The sequence below is a fragment of the Callithrix jacchus genome, chromosome 5, assembly GCF_049354715.1.
Source record: "Callithrix jacchus isolate 240 chromosome 5, calJac240_pri, whole genome shotgun sequence".
In the NCBI taxonomy this organism is placed as follows: domain Eukaryota; kingdom Metazoa; phylum Chordata; class Mammalia; order Primates; family Cebidae; genus Callithrix; species Callithrix jacchus.
Window position 1 is genome coordinate 140,320,152 of NC_133506.1, and position 19,169 is coordinate 140,339,320.

Sequence of the window (19,169 nt, forward strand, 5' to 3'; positions counted from 1 at the left end):
GACCCAAAAGCTTTTTTTTTTTTAAGATATGTTATATTTGAGCTACCTCTTTGATGCTCAAGAAAGTATGTTAAGTAGGCACTTAGGGAGAAGTTAGGGGCCATCTGCATATAAATTTACTTCAGTACATTTAGCACATATTTTTGTGTTCTGTTATTACATATATTATCAGTAATATTTTTGAAAAAATTGAGTGTTCATTAGCTTTAAGACTTTCCTGTTTCTTTATCCATTCATTTCCAAAATTTTTACTATTTTTTATGTGCTGGGGAGACAACAGACATACCATCTTGACTTCTGCCTCCTAGGGCTCACACGGATCGTCAGTTAACTGATAGGGGATAATAAATGAGGTAACTGAAAAATGTACAAAGTGCTGAGGAAATACAGAGGAACTCTTAACTCTGCCCAAACTAGGGGACAAGTGCCATAATTAGGTTTTATAGAGGAAGTAACATTTGAAGTGGCCTTGAAGGGTATGGAGGGTTTTGCTAGGAAGGGAAGGCAGGAACAGGCCCTGCAGGTAGACAGCAGCATTATTAGTAACGGTGGAGATAGAAGGATGCAGAGTCTATTTCAAAAGGTAGTCTACTATGGAAAATGTAGCAGATTGAACATGTATTTTCTCACACCTGTAATCTCAGCACTTTGGGAGGTGAGGTGTGCAAATCAGGAGGACTAGAGTGAGACCAATCTGGCCAACATAGTGAAACCCCATTTCTACTAAAAATACAAAAAATTACCTGGGCATAGTGGTGGGTGCCTGTAATCCCAGGTATTCGGAAGGCTGAGGCAGGAGAATTGCTTGAACCCGGGAGGCAGAGGTTGTGGTGAGCAGAGGTCCATGCCATTGCACTTCAGCCCAGGCAACAGAGGGAGACTCTGTCTCAAAAATAAATTATAAATGCACAAGAACAAAGAGATAATTAAATTTTAGGAAAGTTTTCAGTTTAGCAGATTAGAACTGCCAGGGTAAGTAGGTAGTGGAGAAGTCAGCAGAAGCAAAAGAATTCATAACATAGAACCCCAGGAAATCCCAGGAATTGGAGGCATCAGAAAGTGGGAGGTGTGCTGGCTGCTCCTGCTGCTGCTGAAAACAAGAGGGCTGGGTACAAGTCTGGATGAGATACAGCTAGATTTTCAAATGCTCTACCTGAAGTGTACAGAAGAAATTTAGGCAGAATGCAGTGATGATGTTGGTGGATGATGCTGGGAGATGTATTTAAAAGATATTTAATAGAGCCGAAATGATTCATTATAAAAATAGGAAAAAGAAGAAAAACTTGCAACTCAAAGTTCGAGGAAAGAGGAGGGAGAGTGACAACTAAAGAATGTAGCAACGTCCAGGGAAACTTTTTTTTTCTTTCTTTCTTTTTTTTTTTGAGACAGAGTCTCGCTCTGTCACCCAGGGTGGAATGCAGTCGTGCAATCTCAGCTCGCTGCAACCTCTGTCTCCCAGGTTCAAGTGATTCTTGTGCCTCAGCCTCCCGAGTTACCTGGAATTATATAGGTGCACACCACCACTCCTATTTTTTCTTTTTTTGTATCCAAGCTGGTGTGCAGTGATGTGATGTCAGCTCACTGAAACCTCCATCTCCCAGTTTCAAGTGATTCTCCTGCCTCAGCCACCCGAGTAGCTGGGACTACAGGCACATGCCACCACACCCGGCTAATTTTTTTTTTTTTTTTTTTTTTGAGACAGAGTTTTGCTCTTGTTGCCCAGGCTGGAGTGCAATGGCACGATCTTGGCTCACTGCAACCTTCACCTCCCAAGTTCAAGTGATTCTCCTCCCTCAGCCTCTTAAGTAGCTGGGATGACAGGCATGCGCCACCACACCCAGCTAATTTTGTATTTTCTTAGTAGAGACAGGATTTCTTCATGTTGGTCAGGCTGGTCTCAAACTCCCAACCTCAGGTGATCCACCTGTTTCGGCCTCCCAAAGTGTTGGGATTACAGGCATAAGCCACCACACCTGGCAAAAAAACAAAAAAATAGTTCCAAAATGGAAGAGTTCCAAAAAATTATTACAGTGTAGAAATATTTGGCTCCTTCTGTAAGATTCAAAGAACACGTAACCTCTATCTACTTCAGAGGAAGAAAGTCACAGGGTGAGGTGAAAAGATAATAGGATGTTACAAAAGAAGGAGCATGATAATAGGACAATACATAAGAAAAGATGATAGTGAAACTAAAAATATATAGCAGAATTAAAATCTACCTGGATGCAGTACAGAGCTGAAAATCATAGTAGTAATTGAAAACTATTTATTCCATAATTTTAAGAACAAAAATTGAATAAGATGAAATACAGAAGATAAGTAAGAGAAGGCTGGGTGTGGTGGCTTACACTTGTAATCCCAGCACTTTGGGAGGCCAAGGCAGGTGGATCACCTGAGGTCAGGAGTTCGAGACCAGCCTGGCCAACATGGTGAAACCCCATCTCTACTTAAAGTACAAAAATTAGATGGGCATGGTGGCAGGTGCCTGTAATTCCAGCTACTCAGGAGGCTTAGGCAGGAGAATCACTTGAACCCAGGTGGTGAAAGTTGCAGTGAGTCGAGATCACACCATTTCATTCCAGCCTGGGGTACAAGAGCAAAACTTCTAAAAAAAAGAAAAAAAAGAAAAGAAGTAAGAGAAATACAACTAGGAATTGTAAGTTTTCCCAGGGACTAAAACAGAACACTTGTGATAAAATACAAAATCAAAGACATAGTAAAAGCAAACATTCTACAGCAGAAAAAAAAGATCTGCTATTCTGCAAAGGAAGAAAAACTGGGCAGTTATCAGCGACATGAAACACCAAGCATTAAATACCGGTGGTGGTGAAACAATATCTTCAGAGTCTCAAGAATTCTTTTACCTCTGCATATAAAAACAACAGAATATAAGAGCTTAGAAAACATACTCATCACCCCTTCTTGGGGAAATAAAGAGTTGACTTGAAAACTTAATTTGGAAGTTCACTGGAAAGCTGAATCAAACTTTAGTGTTTAAAAAGGGAATTTTTTTTTAAACTTTTAGGTTCACAGGTATGTGTGCAGTTTGTTTTGTAGGTAAATTGCATGTCGTGGGGGTTTGGCATACAGATGATTTTATCACCCAGGTAATAACCATTGTAATTGATAAGTAGTTTTTTGATCTTCACCATTCTCCCACCCTCTGCCCTCGAGGAGACCTCACTGTCTGTTGTTCCCATCTTTTTTTTTTTTCTTTATTTTACCTTCTTTATGTTCATATGTACTTGAGATTTAGTTCACACTTAGAAGTATGAACATGCAGTATTTGGTTTTCTGTTCCTGTAGTAGTTCGCTTAGGATAATGGCCTCCAACTCCATCTATGTTGCTGCAGAGGACATGACCTTGTTCTTTTTTATGGTTGTGTAGAATTCCGTGGTGTGTATATATACACACCACATTTTCTTTATCCATTCTACCACTGATGGTTGATTCTATGTCTTAGCTCTTGTGAACAGTGCTGCAGTGAACATACAAGTGCATGTGTCTTTATGGCAGAATGATTTATATTCTTTTGCATATATACCCGGTAATTAGATTGATGAATCAAATGGCAATTCTGGTTTTATTTTATTTTATTTTATTTTATTTTTGTATTTATAGAGATGAGGTCTCACTATGTTGCCCAGGTTGGTCTCGAACTCCTGAGATCTCGTGATCCTCTCAACATCAGCCTCCCAAAGTGCTATGATTACAGACATGACCCACCATGCCTGGCCTGTAATTTTGTTTTAAGTTCTTTAAGAAATCACCAAACTGCTTTCCACATGGCTGAACTAATTTCCATGCCCACCAGTAGTGTAAATATTCTGTTTCTCAGTAACCTTGCCAGCATCTGTTTTTGTTTTTTGTTTTTTTTACTTTTTAGTAGTAGCCATTCTGACTGGTATGAGAGAGTATCTCATTGTGGTTTTGATTTGCATTTCTCTAATGATTAGTGATGTTGAGTATTTTTTCATATGCTTGGTTGCTGCGTGTATGACTTCTTTTGAAAAGTGTTCATGTCCTTTGCCCACTCTTTAATAGCATTGTTTGTTTTTTGCTTACAAATTTAAGTTCCTTATGATTCTGAATATTAAACCTTTGTTGGATGCATAATTTGCAAATATTTCCTTTCATTCTGTAGGTCGTATGTTTACTCTATTGATTGCTTGTTTGGCTGTACAGAAGCTCTTTAATTAGGTCCCATTTGTCAATTTTTGTTTTTGTTAAAATTGCCTTTGGTGTCTTTGTCAAGAATTCTTTTCCCATTTCTCTATCCAGAATGGTATTTCTTGGGTTATCTTCCAGGATTTTATAGTTTTAGATTTTATGTTTAAGTCTCTAATCCATCTTGAGTTGATTTTTGTATATGGTGCAAGGAAGGGGACCAGTTTCAGTCTTCTGCATATGGCTAGCCAGTTAGTTATCTAAAAGGGGAAATTTTTTAATTTCAGAACAAGTAGTGAGAGGAAAAATTAACATAGAGTTCGGTCTAAATAATTATAAGGCATAATTTGAGTGGTGGTTGTTATGAGGGGAAAAATGAGAAATATGCATATGCTACATTCCTCCTCATTTATGAGGGTGTCAGAAAATACCATTTAAATCTTGATGCTGATAGAAAATATATGCTACCAGTCTTACCTATTGTGTGAGTAGCATTCAACTATGGAAAATAAAACAGTGACACTTCTTATACACATCTACTGGCAGTATAAACTAGTACGGTGTCTCTGGAGGGCAGATTTGTAATAAATATCAGGAGTCTCAAACTAGTCATAATGTTCAGATTCAGTAATTCCACTGTAAAGTAACTGAGAAGAGCATAAAAAGACGTACAGGCCGGGCGCAGTGGCTCATGCCTATAATCTCAGCACTTTGGAAGGCCAAGGTGGGTGGATCACATGGTCAAGAGATCAAGACCATTTTTAGTGAAACCCTGTCTCTACTAAACATACAAATATTAGCTGGGCATGGTAGCGGGTGCCTGTAGTCCCAACTACTCAGGAGGCTGAGGCAGGAGAATCACTTGAACCTGGGAGGTGGAGGTTGCAGTGAGCCGAGATTGTGCCACTGTACTCTAGCCTGGTGACAGAGTGAGTCTCCGTCTAAAAAAGAAAAAAAAAGATGTATAAAAATGTTTGGTTTTGTCTCTAGATTGACAAGTAATGAGTAACTTTTATTTTTTTCTTTGTTTTACAAATTCTCTATAATGACCTGCACTGCAGTTGTATTGAGGAAAAATCTTGTTTTTAAACAAGATAATAAAAACGTTTTAAAGTAATTTAGACCACAGATGGCAAAGGGCATTCTTATAAACGTAAAGACAAAACTATTGTGTTTTTTAGCATCTACTGGATGTTTTTTAAATGTTGCTAATTTTAGAAACACAAGATTGAATGAAAAAGCAAATTCCAGGAGACTGTATACAGAAAAATACCATTATAAGAACCAGTGCCAAGCAGAACTAAACAGTATGTCATCTGGTCATATGTATAAAGTTATCAAAGATTTTGATGTTGTTAATGTATACAAGACATGATGAACACAAAACTTTTTGTTGTGATTATTTTGTATATATTTGATGTCAACTGTAAGACCAGCAACTGTAAAATACATCTTTTTTATATTCCCAGCACTTTGCACATAGTGTAATACTTATTTTAAAAATGAATTTACTGACAGTAATAAAAACATTTGCGAGTAATCATTATTATATGTATAAACTGTCTACACTTTTTAGCCTAGTCTCTCTTACAGCTCTTTATATGTATTTATGAAACTGCTACAGAACATTAGCAAATGTTGCATTTGCTTTTAAGTTCTCTCCCAGCAGTGTCCTGTGCCATGTTCCTTCTAGGTTTCTGGCAGCGTGAGAATAGAACTCATGGAGAGAGAACCTTTAATCCCCCTTCCAAGGAAGTCAGTTCTCCCTGGTCCAGAGATTGCAAAGTGTAATTATTTTTCAGGAGAAAAACACTGTTTGTAAGCATCATTCCTACCTGTGTCCCAAAAGACTGAGTTCATTGATTTATTGAGCTTTTAACAAATAGACCGTGCCTGTATTCTTTTCTAAATGTATATTTTACAATTTAGGTCTGCGTTTCTTGGTTCGTCTCTGCACAGATCTTGGATTAAAAGATGCTCAAGAATATGCCAGAAAACTGAAGAGGTTGGAAAAAGTGAAAGAAATAAGAGAACAGGTATCTCATATGGGCCTACAACTGCTATCTGCTAATTTTCAGAATGTAAGCCTTCTGTAGCTCAAATGTGTGATGTTAGGAACTTCTATAAGAGAACAGAGTTGAAGTTTTTTTCTGCCCTGACATAGTAGGAGAATAACTAAAACTCTAGTTTGAGGATAAAACTCTGGCAAAAGTGAGTTCCCAGGGAGAGGAAGTGCAATGGATTTCTTATTATCTTAGTGGATAACTACTAACAGACAAATAATTATAATTTTCCACAACATGAAATAATTTACAGCTTAATTTGAAGCCATAATTTTAATTGGAAAGTCCTGTGGACCATGACAGACAATTACTTCTCTACAACAATGGAATCTGTGTGTGCTTTAACAAGTTTTCTAGGTGATTTTTATTGTCGCCAAAGTTTCAGAAGCACTCAGGCTGTATGCTTCTGAAGGGTTACCTTGATCAAATACCAACTCAGGATATAGAAGCTGATTGGAGAGGCGAAAGTAGACATAAAATAAATAAGGTGATGGATTTTTAAAATTGTTTTTAAATGGACAAAGATTTGTATAACCTTAAGAGAAGAAGATAAACCAATTCAGGTTTGTGTGTGGATCGGGGTAATTTCTCTTGCTGAGCCCCTAACTCCTGTTTTAAAATGTTAAAACTAGAAGTTTTATCTAAAATGATTTTTCAGGGAAATTAGTTCTCTTTCTGGAACTATTATGGAAAAGAAACCTGTTCTCCCTTTTGTGCTTCGGGGATCCACACTTTTGGGTAAGAAGAAAACTCTGTACATTGTACATTCATTAGTGCCAGCAAGAAGCAATCGTGGCACTAGGTTTTTGGCCAGGCAAGACAGACTCACTCTCAGCCCTCCATTCCTGATCACTGCAAGCCCCACAGTGGTGTGGACCAGCCCCTGGATACTGCAAGCTATGTAGCAGTGCTGTTTTTTTAAAAAGATGTTTTGCTTTTCCACTTTACTGAACATGAAAAACATTAGCAGACAAACAAAGAGGTCTGTCAAAGCAAGAGTGTATGTTTGGAATAGAACAAAATGGGAAGAGCAGTGCTTGAGGAATGAATATTTTAAATATGAAAAAGGAAGAGAAAAACAGCCAAAAGACCAAAGAAGGTTGGAGAATAAAGGTAAACTATTCAGAAGAAAAAGAAAATAAAGAAATAATAGGCAAAATACAGAATATTTTCATTGCTAAAGATAAAAATGTATTCAGTTTTTAAGTCAAATTTCTGAATTTTCAGAATATTCAAATAGAGAAATGCTGTTTCAATATTTGCTAGTTTCCCCCAAAGCAATCAAGATACAGTGCCAAAAAATGCTTTCTTTTGGCCAGATTGACAAAATAGCATGTGACATTCAAAATTAATATTTCATTGGTACATATACGCAAATTTCCAGTTACTACCAAAATGCATTGAAAAGAAATGTACAATCAAATGTACAATCAAGTTGAGCAGAAAACCTTTTTGGTTTCATTTCTTGAGAGAGATTCTGCCAGGTGAGGTGGCTCATGCCTGTAATCCGAGCACTTTGGGAGGCCAAGTCAGGCCGATCACCTGAGATCAGGAGTTTGAGACCTGCCTGTCTAACATGGAGAAACCCCGTCTCTACTAAAAATACAAAATTAGCTGGGCATGGTGGCACATGCTCATAATCTCAGCTACTGGAGAGGCTGCGGCAGGAGAATTGCTTGAACCTAGGAGGCGGAGGTTGCAGTGAGCTGATACCATGCCACTGCACTCCAGTGTCTGTGCAGCAGAGCAACACTCCATCTCAAAAAAAAAAAAGGGGGGGAGACAGATTCAGTATTAAGATATCATAAAGATTTAGTTTTAAGTTTAAACTAAAAAATACAGTTTTTAAAAAACGTTCATATATGTAATGACTACAAGAATGTCTTGTACAATTTATGTATTATTGACAAAGTCAACAAAACTACTGAAAAGAATATATATCCTTAGTACAAACTGGTGGTGATTTGCTTGTTGATTACATTTTCTGCAGTAAGATTACCAATCACTTCCTCAAGGCCATTAATTGCAGGTTCTCTCATGCATTGCCCTGTGTTAGCCTCTGTTGATTTGCTCAGAAAACATTGATTACAATCTGCCGTGTATGTAGTGGACACAGTGAGACACGGGAGTTGGCCCTGGTGCCCAAGGCACTCAAGGCAGAGCTGTGGGACTGAGAAGGGAGGGTCTTTGCTCCAGAGGAGGGACTCAGAGGCGGCAGTTCCCGGAGGGGCTTGTGTTTTAGAGTGGGTATGACTGGACACTTGGAGTTTGGGGTGGAGAGAAAAAAATGTGGGCATAGGTCTGAGGACAGGAAGTTAAGGCCATGTTTTATGGGTTCTTTGGAATTGAAGCCACCGAGGAATGTTTTAAATTCTGTTTTCTCTTGAATTTACAGACAGGGCCAATCTTCTTAAGAACCCTTAACTGTGTAACAAGTAACTGCTCCTTGTGCCATTGACAAAAACCCAGTTCTTAGGACGTAAAACCATAGTGTGGTGGACAGACCATGTACTTTTTTCCTGACATGACCATTGAGCCAATCCTTGATCCAGAATGGACGTTTGACCTTTCTGGGTCTCATTCTCATCAGCTGTAAAATGAGGATAGTGTTCTAGCTCTGAACTTCTCAAACTATCTGTGGTGAAATTATTTTTTGCCAATCTGTCACTGACATTACTAGAAAAATGATGCTGCACTTGGATGTCAGCAGGGTCCAACATCCAGTAACATTTTGGTTTTCGGCCACGGTCTGAGTTCTTCCTTCTGTTCATCTCATTGAGGACAGGTGGCAGTTTGCGGGCCAGCAGTCGTTTACAGACCCCACTACGGGTAGCCCTGTCTTGGATGACATGTAGGACCCACCAGCTCATAGTGGTTCTTCCAGTCCCCAGAAGAGTAGCATGCAAGTTATGGTCATGAATTCATAATAAAGAGTAGGCTTAAAGGGAAAAAATGTTTATTTTCTCTCTTCCAGTGTTTCGTCATTTAATTTGTTCAGTTATTTTGTGTCTACTCTGTTCCTCTATTCTGTGCCTTTTCTTATATTTTTTTCCAAAGTGGGAGTGACATAACATTTTTTTCCAGATTAGGAGTGCCGTCTTTTTTCCATATTATTAAAACAATAAATGTTCTTTTAAAAATGCAAGAAGATTGCTTTTGTAAATAATTTTTAATTCAAATAGAAATGATTTATATTCCCACCACTTAGACATCACGGTTATCATTCCCCCTTTCCAGGCATTTTTACAAATATACAAACAAATATCAATATATATATATTTAATGCGACTTTCTTATAAACCAAAATGAGATTTTTTACAAAAATGCTGTTTTATATCTTTTTTCACCCAATTTGCAAGATAACATGGACCACTTCCCATGTCAGTACATACAGATTTCCCTCACTTTGTGCTCCATGTTTTGTTACATGGCTGTTTCCTGCACATTTTAGTATTGAGGTGGTAAGAATCATTTGTGTCAATCATTGTTTACATGCTTCCTCTGTTATCTACCATAAGGCCTTACCTCACAACCGCTCAAAAGCGGTAAGAATTTCTGTGAACTTTATGAAGTGGTAAAACTCTGGAAAGTTGAGGGGAATATTTCTGAAAAGTATGTCTCCTACTTGAGCTTTCATGTACCTTATGATGAGAATGTCATCATCACTGTGTTTAACAGGTGTTTACTGTGCTCCTAAAATGTACCCACGCCTGTGCTAGATCTGAGGTGGGTCGCATGTCAGATGAGTCTGTGTGAGACAGGACCCTGGGGCCCCTGAGAGTGTGTGCTGTCATGGCAGGAGCTCCCTGCCCAGTGTGCTCTGGGGAGCAGTGGTGCCCACAGCATAGGGTGTTCCCCGTGGAGTCAGGGAGCCTAGGCTGCAGGCCCTCATTTGCATTAGCTCCTTCTAATAAATTTTTATTTTCGCATTCATTTCATTTTCACAGTTTTATATCCTCTTTCTCAAAAAGCTTCTCCAAAACTGCATAAGCTTCTGGCTCCACACATTCAGCATCCCAGCCAAAGAGCAATGTACTTTATCTATACTTGATCTTTATTTTCTCACTTCCCAGGTGTGCTTTTTTTTTTTTTTTTTTTTTTGATACAGAGTCTCACTCTGTCACCAGGCTGCAGTAGTACAGTGGCACAATCTCGGCTCACTGCAACCTCCACCTCCCAAGTTCAAGTGATTCTCCTGCCTCAGCCTCCCAAGTAGCTGGGACTACAGGTGCATGCCACCATGCCCAGCCAATTTTTTGTATTTTTAGTAGAGACAGAGCTTCAACCCTGTTAGGCAGGATGGTCTCAATCTCCTGCCCTCATGATCCGCCCACCTCAGCCTCCCAAAGTGCTGGGATTACAGGTGCGAGCTACTGCACCCGGCCCCTAACCTTGACTACTTCCATTCACACAGCTAAAACGACCCACACTAAGATTAGTCACCTACATCGCAGTCAATACAATAGACACTCTGCCTTTCTGTTCACCTGACTTAGCAGCAGCTTTGTGTATGTGACATCTGTGACACACCCCTCCTGGCTTTCTTCAGTTCCTCTGGACTGCACTGAGGCCACTTTACGTCCATCACATACTTTCAAGGGCAAAGCCAGCTGCTGGGCCAGCCCTGGAATAACCAAGGGACATCACAGAGTCTGTCCTGTTGCCTGGTAGGATTGCCGTTTCCAGCGGCTGTATCTTGGGTGTTTACTTTGCATTTCCAAAGGAAGAACTTAGATCGTGATGGAAAACACTACTGAGCAAAGCTCTGTTGTGTGGTATGAGAGATGTGCAGTTAACTGAGTCTTGACAGTTGAGATTTCTATTTTTCTTACATAATAGGCACATTCTTAGAGATTTCTTTAAACTTAAAACCTTATCAAACTAAGATTTTGATAAATGTTTTGGTTTTACTTTTGAAGTTTCCTTCTCTAACTTCCACGAGAAATCTTTGCTACAGCTATTACAGTGGTTAGTACACAAGACTCCTTATGGTGGAGTTCCTTGATTTTCAACTGCAAATAGGCATTCACTTGGAAAAGAACACCACAGGAGGACGGTGAAGGAAAAAGACAAGCCAGAGTATGACCCTGAGCATAATGAGAGTACATGGAGCCAGCCCCCACTGGGGACACACAGCGGGTCTCTTGAGGAGATGAGGGAGGAGGAAATAGCTAAAAAGAAGATGAGGAAGGGCAGGCAGACAGGGAGTAGCCAACCCATTCATGCAGGGTCCATGCCAGCTGGCATATCCAAGGAGATGCTGTTTTCCTTTTATTCTCTAAGCAGGTGGGACAGTCAGTTTCAAAAGTGATGAGGACAGAAAGTAGTGTCTGAGAAGTGAGGTGGCCTACATGGGGCACAGGTGAGGACCTAAGTGAGCAGTGGGGAGCCCTGAGGCTGGCCTGTTTTTTTGTGCTGATGGAGCTGTTTCCCCAACAGGGCACAGTGTCCTAGAAGTTGGAGAGGAAAGAGGGAAGTCACTGAACCAACTGAGGCTTAGATGTCTCTTGGTGAGTGAAGCAGAAAGACAAAAAGGTGGCAAGGGCCATAGTTCTAATGTCGCATCACTGTATGTGGTAGGCCTCGAGTCTAGACTGGACAGAAAGTAGAAATTTAAAGAGATTAAAAAGAGTGATGAGAGGCAAGGGATTGGAAAATTCTAGATGAGGGCAGGGAACAGGTGTCAGGCAATAAAGAATGTAGTGATTATGGAAGTGCTTACCTTCTCATATCCTTTTGTAAACCTCGGGTCACTTAAACAGGGTGCAAGTTTTCACATGAGGTTTTAAAAACTGTCAAGTTATGTGGGCATTTGCCTTGATAAATATATTTTCAGCATTTTTTTTTCTTGAGAAGTCTCGCTCTGTCACCCAGAGGTGGAGTGCAATGGCGCAATCTCGGCTCACTGCAACCTCCGCCTCCAAGGTTCAAGCGATTCTCCTGCCTCAGCCCCTAGAGTAGCTGGGATTATAGGCAAGTGCCATCACGCCCGGCTGATTTTTCTATTTTTAGTAGAAACAGGGTTTTGCCATATTGTCCAGGATGGTCTTGACCTCCTGACTTAGGTAATCTGTCCACCTCGGCCTCCCAAAGTGCTGGGATTATAGGCATGAGCCACTGCGCCTGCCCTATTTTCAGCATTTATACGCCTTTTTGATGTGCTGGAGATGATATGTCCATGGATAGATGAAAATCAAGTTTTGAAATAAAATCAGATAATGGATGTTTAAATTCTTACTTTGCTACATCTTTTAAAGATTTTCTTTCATCTGTGAAGGCAAGGAGAAAGATGGGGTTTCAAGGGAAGTTCTTTTCCTTTTAATGGAAGAAAGTTATGTTTATGTAACATTTGGAAGTCCCAAGTGTTAGGAGAGTATTTCATCTTACAGAAATGAGTTTACTAATCACCCTATAGCTGTATAAATGAAGCATTATACCCATGAAAATTTGACAGTGTGACTTGAGACAGATCCAGTGTTCATACAAAAATTCTAATACTTATACAAAACAGAAAAGAACCACATGATGTAGAGAGAAACCTAACAATGTCACAGCATGGAGATACTTCTTATGCTCTGAAGGTGGGTCTGCATCTAACACAGTGGACTCTTGGACAGATTGAGGTATTTTGTGAGATTTTAATCGTACTTTTATTTTATAAATTGAATTTTGAAACTCAGGTTACCTTTTTTTTTTTTTTTTACCTCTCAAATAGTTCAGGTCCAACCATTGTAGATGAGGACTGATGGCAGGAAATGGCCCTTTTGTAGATTCCCTTCCCCTCCTCACCTACTCTTCCCTTAAACTAAAGGTCATGTTTAAGCCCTGAATGTTCACATCAAGAAAATATTGTTTGGTTTTGAGTTGTTTATGTAAGCCAAGGTTACACTGCACTTTTGAGTTAAAGTGCCATCTGAGTTTTCTCAAGAACCTTGAACCCTCCACTTACAAAACAACTCAGGCTTTTTTTTTCCCTGTAGAATTAACTCTCAGATCTGTAGTCCTAAGGGTTATGTAGTAATGTTAATTTTAAAATCCACCTTTATCTATATTCAACTTTGAAGGAATATCATTTATTCTTTTAAGCTTGTCTTCTCATTGCTCTAGCGCATAAAGTCCGGCAGAGATGGCAGTGGGGGCTCCCGTGGCAAAAGAGAGGGAAGTGCTAGCAGTGGTAAGTGTTTTCTGTTTCCCTGAAAAACTGTGTTTTCACATTTCTAGGATGTGGGCTTCTAGAAACATCTCACAATAAAGTGTTCTTATGTGTCTGTTTGTTTTATACACAGTAAAACCTCACATTAATTTGGTAAGCGGTCTGATGTGTGAATGAGTATTTGTAAATACTAGCAGATTTTGGTTCTTAAATAACCATGCTTGTTTTTGCTAATTGATTATTAAACAAGTTTTTCATTTATTAATCAGTCTTTCAGGTTGAACAGATTATTATATATGGGCATACTGATGAGGTTTTGCTGTGTTACGTTTTTAAATTTTCCATTTGAAGGAAGTGCCATGAGAAGTAGGATGGTCTTATAGAATGATGGCAGCCCTACATCTTTAGTCTGACTTTTAGTGTAGACTTAGTGACAAACTAGGAATTAGAAGACATGGTGTAAGTCCCAGTCTTGATCATGACAACAAATATATATGTCTTTGGACCAACCACATAAATGCTATAGGCTTTTGATGATTTCTAGAGTTCTTTGCATCTCTCAAATTCTTTTACTCCTTGTGACATCATTACATAATAAGACATTTTATTAAGTTTTCATCCCTTCTTCCCATCAACAGTCTACCTTCTTTGTCTACCTCAGGCAGGCAGTGTAAGTTAAACTTAATAGAAATTTGGTGATTTTGAGGAAGCTAATTTTAAAGATAAATGTCAAGTTGGGGCCTACATTGTCTCCTATGCACACACTCTCATGCATATGTGACCCAGCTCCATGTAACTGTCCAGCTGCACTTTGTCATATCTGTTTGTGATGTAGGAGTCAGGACAAAGACAAATGTAGCTTTTAGGCAGGACTTTCATCCATTTACAGTGTGTATTGGATGCATACTGTGTACACTGTGCTAAGAGCCAAGGACATGGGAACAAATAAGATGTGATCCCCACGCTCAAAATTAGAATCTAGTTTGAAAGACATACAGTCTTCTGATGCTGCTGTGGATGCTACCATGGTAGAGAAACGTACATGAGTTTTCAAACTTTTCTTGGGATAGAAACTGCAATTGGGAAAAAGACTCCTTGAATTCAGAGCTGCAGTCAAAGGTAAGCTGACTTTTGAAATTCAGTTTATAACTTTGTAGGCAGTTACAGGCATCAATGGCATCTGATTCTAGCCAGGCCACTTGATTCCCCCAAGAGTCAATCCAGCATCTCCAGCTAAACCTCATGGTGCTGGCCTGTTTACCTTCAGGAGCCATGACCCAGAGCTGGAGAAATCAGTAAAAGCAGCATTGCCCCCAAGTCTGAAGAGTAACAAAGGCAGTCTGTCACGTCAAAGAGTAACCACTTTCACCTCTTCAGCCACCATGGTCCTGATAGATACTCCTGTCTCCTTGCTGTTCCCTAGCCCCATATATCTCACATACTCCACTTTAATGGATCTGTGTGACTATCTGGGGTTGGATTTAGTTGGAGATATCTGGCCCAGCAGTTCTTCATAAGCCAGAGGCAGCCATAAGCCCACAAGTCCTTATCCAAAATCCCTGGGGCAAGCTGTGTTGTGGAATTCAGAACCTTTTGGAGTTTAGAAAGTAAGATAATGTATTAGCCATGTATCGTGTACTACCCAAGGAGAGTACCTCAGACACATTCTTATTAATTCAATAAAACATGAATATTCACGCTAAGGATAAATGAAGACTGTAAATAGCCTCAAATCAATTTCTATGCCCAAGAAGTTTATATATTGCCACCTGTAAAGTTGGCTTTCAGAGCTCTTTGGAATTTGGAATTATAGATGAGGTATCATGGATGTGTACCAAAAATGTTCTTAATAGCCAAGATGTCCACAGACTAGGCATTATGTAACAGTCGAAAGCAACTCTAGACAGCTCCCCCAGACCAGCAGAGTGCTGCTTGTTCATCCTTTCTGTTAGGAAGCAGGAAGTACATGATATGAGCTCTCTTGGAAATAAGTGTCCCTTTAAGGAATAATTGTCTTGAGTAACAAAGGAAGTATTATTTATTAAAATTCTAGGGCCGGATTCACCATCCCCTAAGGATTCTGCAGTTCTCTCTGAAAATCTTAAGTTCAGAATAACCAGCCAGTTCCTTTTAAACATCAACAACCTTATGTTAAGTTCTCCGAGCCTTCCCTGGTAATTTGTAAGTTTATAAAATCTCTCCCCTTAACCTAAGCCTTAGTTTCCCAGATGTCATCAGTTTGAAAATCCGCCTCAGGACCTTCTAATGAGATGTGATAGGACACCCAAAAAACTGCTGAACAAATGTAGTGCTTCCCTAGAGCCCAGGAGACAGTGTCCAGCGTCCTACCCCCAAGAAAGTAACCCCAGGGAGACTGACAACTGCCTCTCAGAAACATCACATTCATCAGTATGCCTCAGGCCACCACAGGTCCAGATCCTCTAACAGGAAGAATTGCCTAGCCTCCCTGGTGACCTTTTCCCTAGCCCTCTTTCAGTCATGCTGGGCGTCAGAGCATGGAGAGGGCTTCACCTGGCCAGGGACCTCCTCCATGGTTAGGGAAGGAGGGACTGACAAGGAAGAGAGGTAGGGCCACCCCAAATCTGACACCTGTGTGCACGAAAAGAGAGGCTGTCCTGTCGAAGAGTCCCCTTCTGGTCCTGGCCTCCCACTGCCGCTTTTTCTTTTTTAATCCATTTTCCTTTCTTTCTTCCAGTCCCAGTCCAACACAAATAGTCAGTTCTGGTGCACAAATAAGCTTTATTCTCACATGAGAGACTTGCAGAGTATAAACTCTGCTCTCGAGGCATTTTACAATCAGGGTTGCTTATTGCTAGGTTCTTCTGGCACAAATTGAGAGCACTCGTCAGTCCCTGTCTAGGGTGCTTTCCCCCATCTGCCTTTTCGTTCCTTATTTTCTGGTATCTCAAGTTGTACATCATCCCAGATTTTTTCATTTCATCCTGCATCCCAGTTTGAATGCTGCTTTCTATGGCTGAGCTCATTCCACCCTGACGCTTTTGCAGGAATCGTGTTTTCCTTCCCCCTTCTCCAGTTCTCAGCACAGGCCACACTCCAAGGCTGGCCCTGGCTGTGAAGTTGGAATGAACCCAGGCTCTGAGGCTTCTCTCCCTTTCTTCTTCCTTTTGAATTCAAAGTCTTGGTATTGAACAGTATTTATATTCTCTGCAGATAAACTGATGAGGGGAATAAGTATATTCTGCCTGTTGTTTTTGCTGAATTTTGTTAAAGGTCAGGAAATTCACAGGACACATCTGCTTCTCATGTGTAGCTGTCCTCAAGACACAAGAATTCCTTCTTGAATGGCATTTTCTATTTTTGCATGATAGTGGCATTTTGTGACTTATTTTGTGTATGGTGTTATTAAACTTTCATTTTTTAAGTGCTTTTTGTTTTTCCCTATGTGATTTTTAATGGCTTGCTGCATTTTTGAGTTTGATTTTTGTCTTAGGTATAAACTTTTCCAATGAAAATGTATCAATTTTAGACTAAAAATAATTTTATAATGAAAATCAGAATAAGACTCGGTGAACAGAAATTCACTTTATGGTATCTTTTATACATGTTTTGTTTTATTTAAAAACCAACTGAAGTTGCATTTTAAGATTCTAGTCCAAGGTTGAGTGTGGCTAATTAACCCCTTTCCACAGTTCTGCTGGGCCTTAATGGTATCACAAGCCGAGAATGAACAAGTCATGCTCAGTGCCCACCAGGGAGGACGAGACAAGGAGCATACGTTCTGAGAAGGTGCATAGACCTAAATGTAGAGGCCAACACAGCTCAGCCAATTACAGGAGGAAGAGGTGGGCATCTCTGTGGGGAGGGAGTCTTAAGAGACCGGAGGGCAGGTGCTGTCACTTCTCCAAGGATCATGCCTATCAGCTTCACTCCCAACTTGCATGTCACTTCACCCCGTAGATCTAGACCATAGTTTTGCTGGATACTCTAGTATATCGCCCACTTTGTAGCAGACATGTACCACAAAGGAAGCTTGATGAATAATAAGCGTTAGAAGATAGTGAACAGCACCAGAGCACCAAAGTAGTCTCAGTGTTACAGTTCTAGAAGAAGTTTGCCTATGCCAGTATTCCCAGCTGGTGTAATCTGCCAGTGTGTCCCCTGTGTTCTGATACAGTAATTCTCAGTAATTTGGGGTGTGCAGACTTTTTCTGTAAAGGGACAGATAGTAAATAGTTTAGGCTTGGAGGCCAAGTCTCATCTGCAAAGAATATACCACTCTGCTGTTGTATATTGAAAGCAGCTGTACACAGTATATAAGTGAATAAACATGATAGCATTCTATAAAACTTAATTCTTGGACACTGAAGTTTTAATGTTACATAAGTTTTGTATGTCACAAAATATTATTCTTTACTTTTCTTCCTAACCATTTAAAAATGCACAAATCATTAGCTTGCTGGATAGACAAAAACAGGGCAGGCCAGATTTGGCCTACAAACTGTGGTTTGCTAGTCCCTGCTCTAAGCCAAAATCTCCATGAATATTTTTGATAATGACAGGTGGTGCCTAGGAATTATTGTTTGGATCAAAGCACTGCTTGCAGCCATTTCACCCTAGTATACAGCTTGAACGATAGGAGTCTGTATCAGTGAGCTTCTTCTCTTAAAATCATCTTAGTTGTTTATAACTCACCCACCTTACTATGTCAACACACATCACAGAGCATATGATGAGATTTTTGTGTCTTCAACAGAACATGCACCTTTCCTCTTGCCCTTAGCCTGTTGCCCTGAGTTTTCGATCCTTGTCATTAATCTTCATTCCTGGTATTCATTCAACGTCCATGGACCCCCTTTTTGAACTCACCACATCTTATGTGAACCTGGACAAGTTACTTAAATCTCTTTGTCACAGTTACCTCATCAGTAAAATGAGAGTAAAAATAGGACCTCCTGAAAAGGTTGCTGAGAGGAGGAAATGGGCTCTTGTGGAAAACTCTTAGAGCAACTCCTGATAAGGGCAAGCACTTGCAAGGGTGAGCATGGCTACTGTGACTCCCGCCTGACAAAGGGAGTGCTTGGACAGGGCCTGGAACACCAGTGTCCATTGCACTGCCAGCGCCCATGTTCTCACCACTGCCAATGTGTGACCTCTGAGTGTGAGAGTCTCAGTTTCTCCCTAACATGAGAGGGTCAAATTTATCCATGCATGAAGGTAAATGTAACCAAGTGTACCCCTGTCTCACTGTAGAGTTTAATTTTGTTTTTTTTTTAAACAAAAATACTAGTGCTTACAAATAAAATGTTGGTCCTTGAAGTTACCAGTTTTGAAAGCTGAATGTTTATTCTAGTAATGCTGCCATTATTCAAAACATTTTGTGAAACTCCCTTTTTATAATTGCCATCTGAGGCAAGTTACAAAAAGCACAGGAAATTTAATCTGAAACTTTTACAAAATATACATATTTATACACATACACACATATATATGCTTACACACATATGCATGCATATATTCTATCTGCAAAATATATTCACGTGTATTTTATATTATGTGTGTGTGTGTTCATACATAAAAACACATTTTATGGGTTCTTTTTTTACCCTCTTTCCTTCCCTACCTTTCTGCTATTTTATGGACAGATAAGCATTTCTCAAGTTTTTTAGCCATAATAAATACTTAGTAAATACCAACATCCTTCTAGCTTTACCTCCCATATCCTCTTTATATGCTGTTAAGTATTTAAGTTGCCAAATATAACAAAAATATGTTACTCCTTTGCTTACATCTTCACTAAGTCCCT

General features: G+C 39.7%; 1 protein-coding gene across 21 annotated transcripts in view; it reads left to right on the forward strand.

Moving 5' to 3' along the window:
- IFT88 (intraflagellar transport 88) overlaps nucleotides 1–19,169 on the forward strand; it is a 133,679-nt gene that overhangs the window by 90,893 nt on the left and 23,617 nt on the right. For 8 of the 21 annotated variants that reach the window (XR_013536149.1, XM_035302313.2, XM_035302315.3 and 5 more), the window contains 2 exons: nucleotides 6,098–6,204; nucleotides 13,339–13,405. Coding sequence is in view for 12 of the 21 variants with exons in the window: in XM_035302313.2 (XP_035158204.1) it covers nucleotides 6,098–6,204; nucleotides 13,339–13,405 (174 nt within the window). In the remaining 9 variants the exon portion in view is untranslated. Of the gene's footprint in view, nucleotides 1–6,097; nucleotides 6,250–13,317; nucleotides 13,406–17,055; nucleotides 17,209–19,169 lie in introns of all 21 variants that reach the window. The other 13 variants (XM_054256685.2, XM_054256687.2, XM_054256686.2 and 10 more) reach the window with 7 other exon arrangements.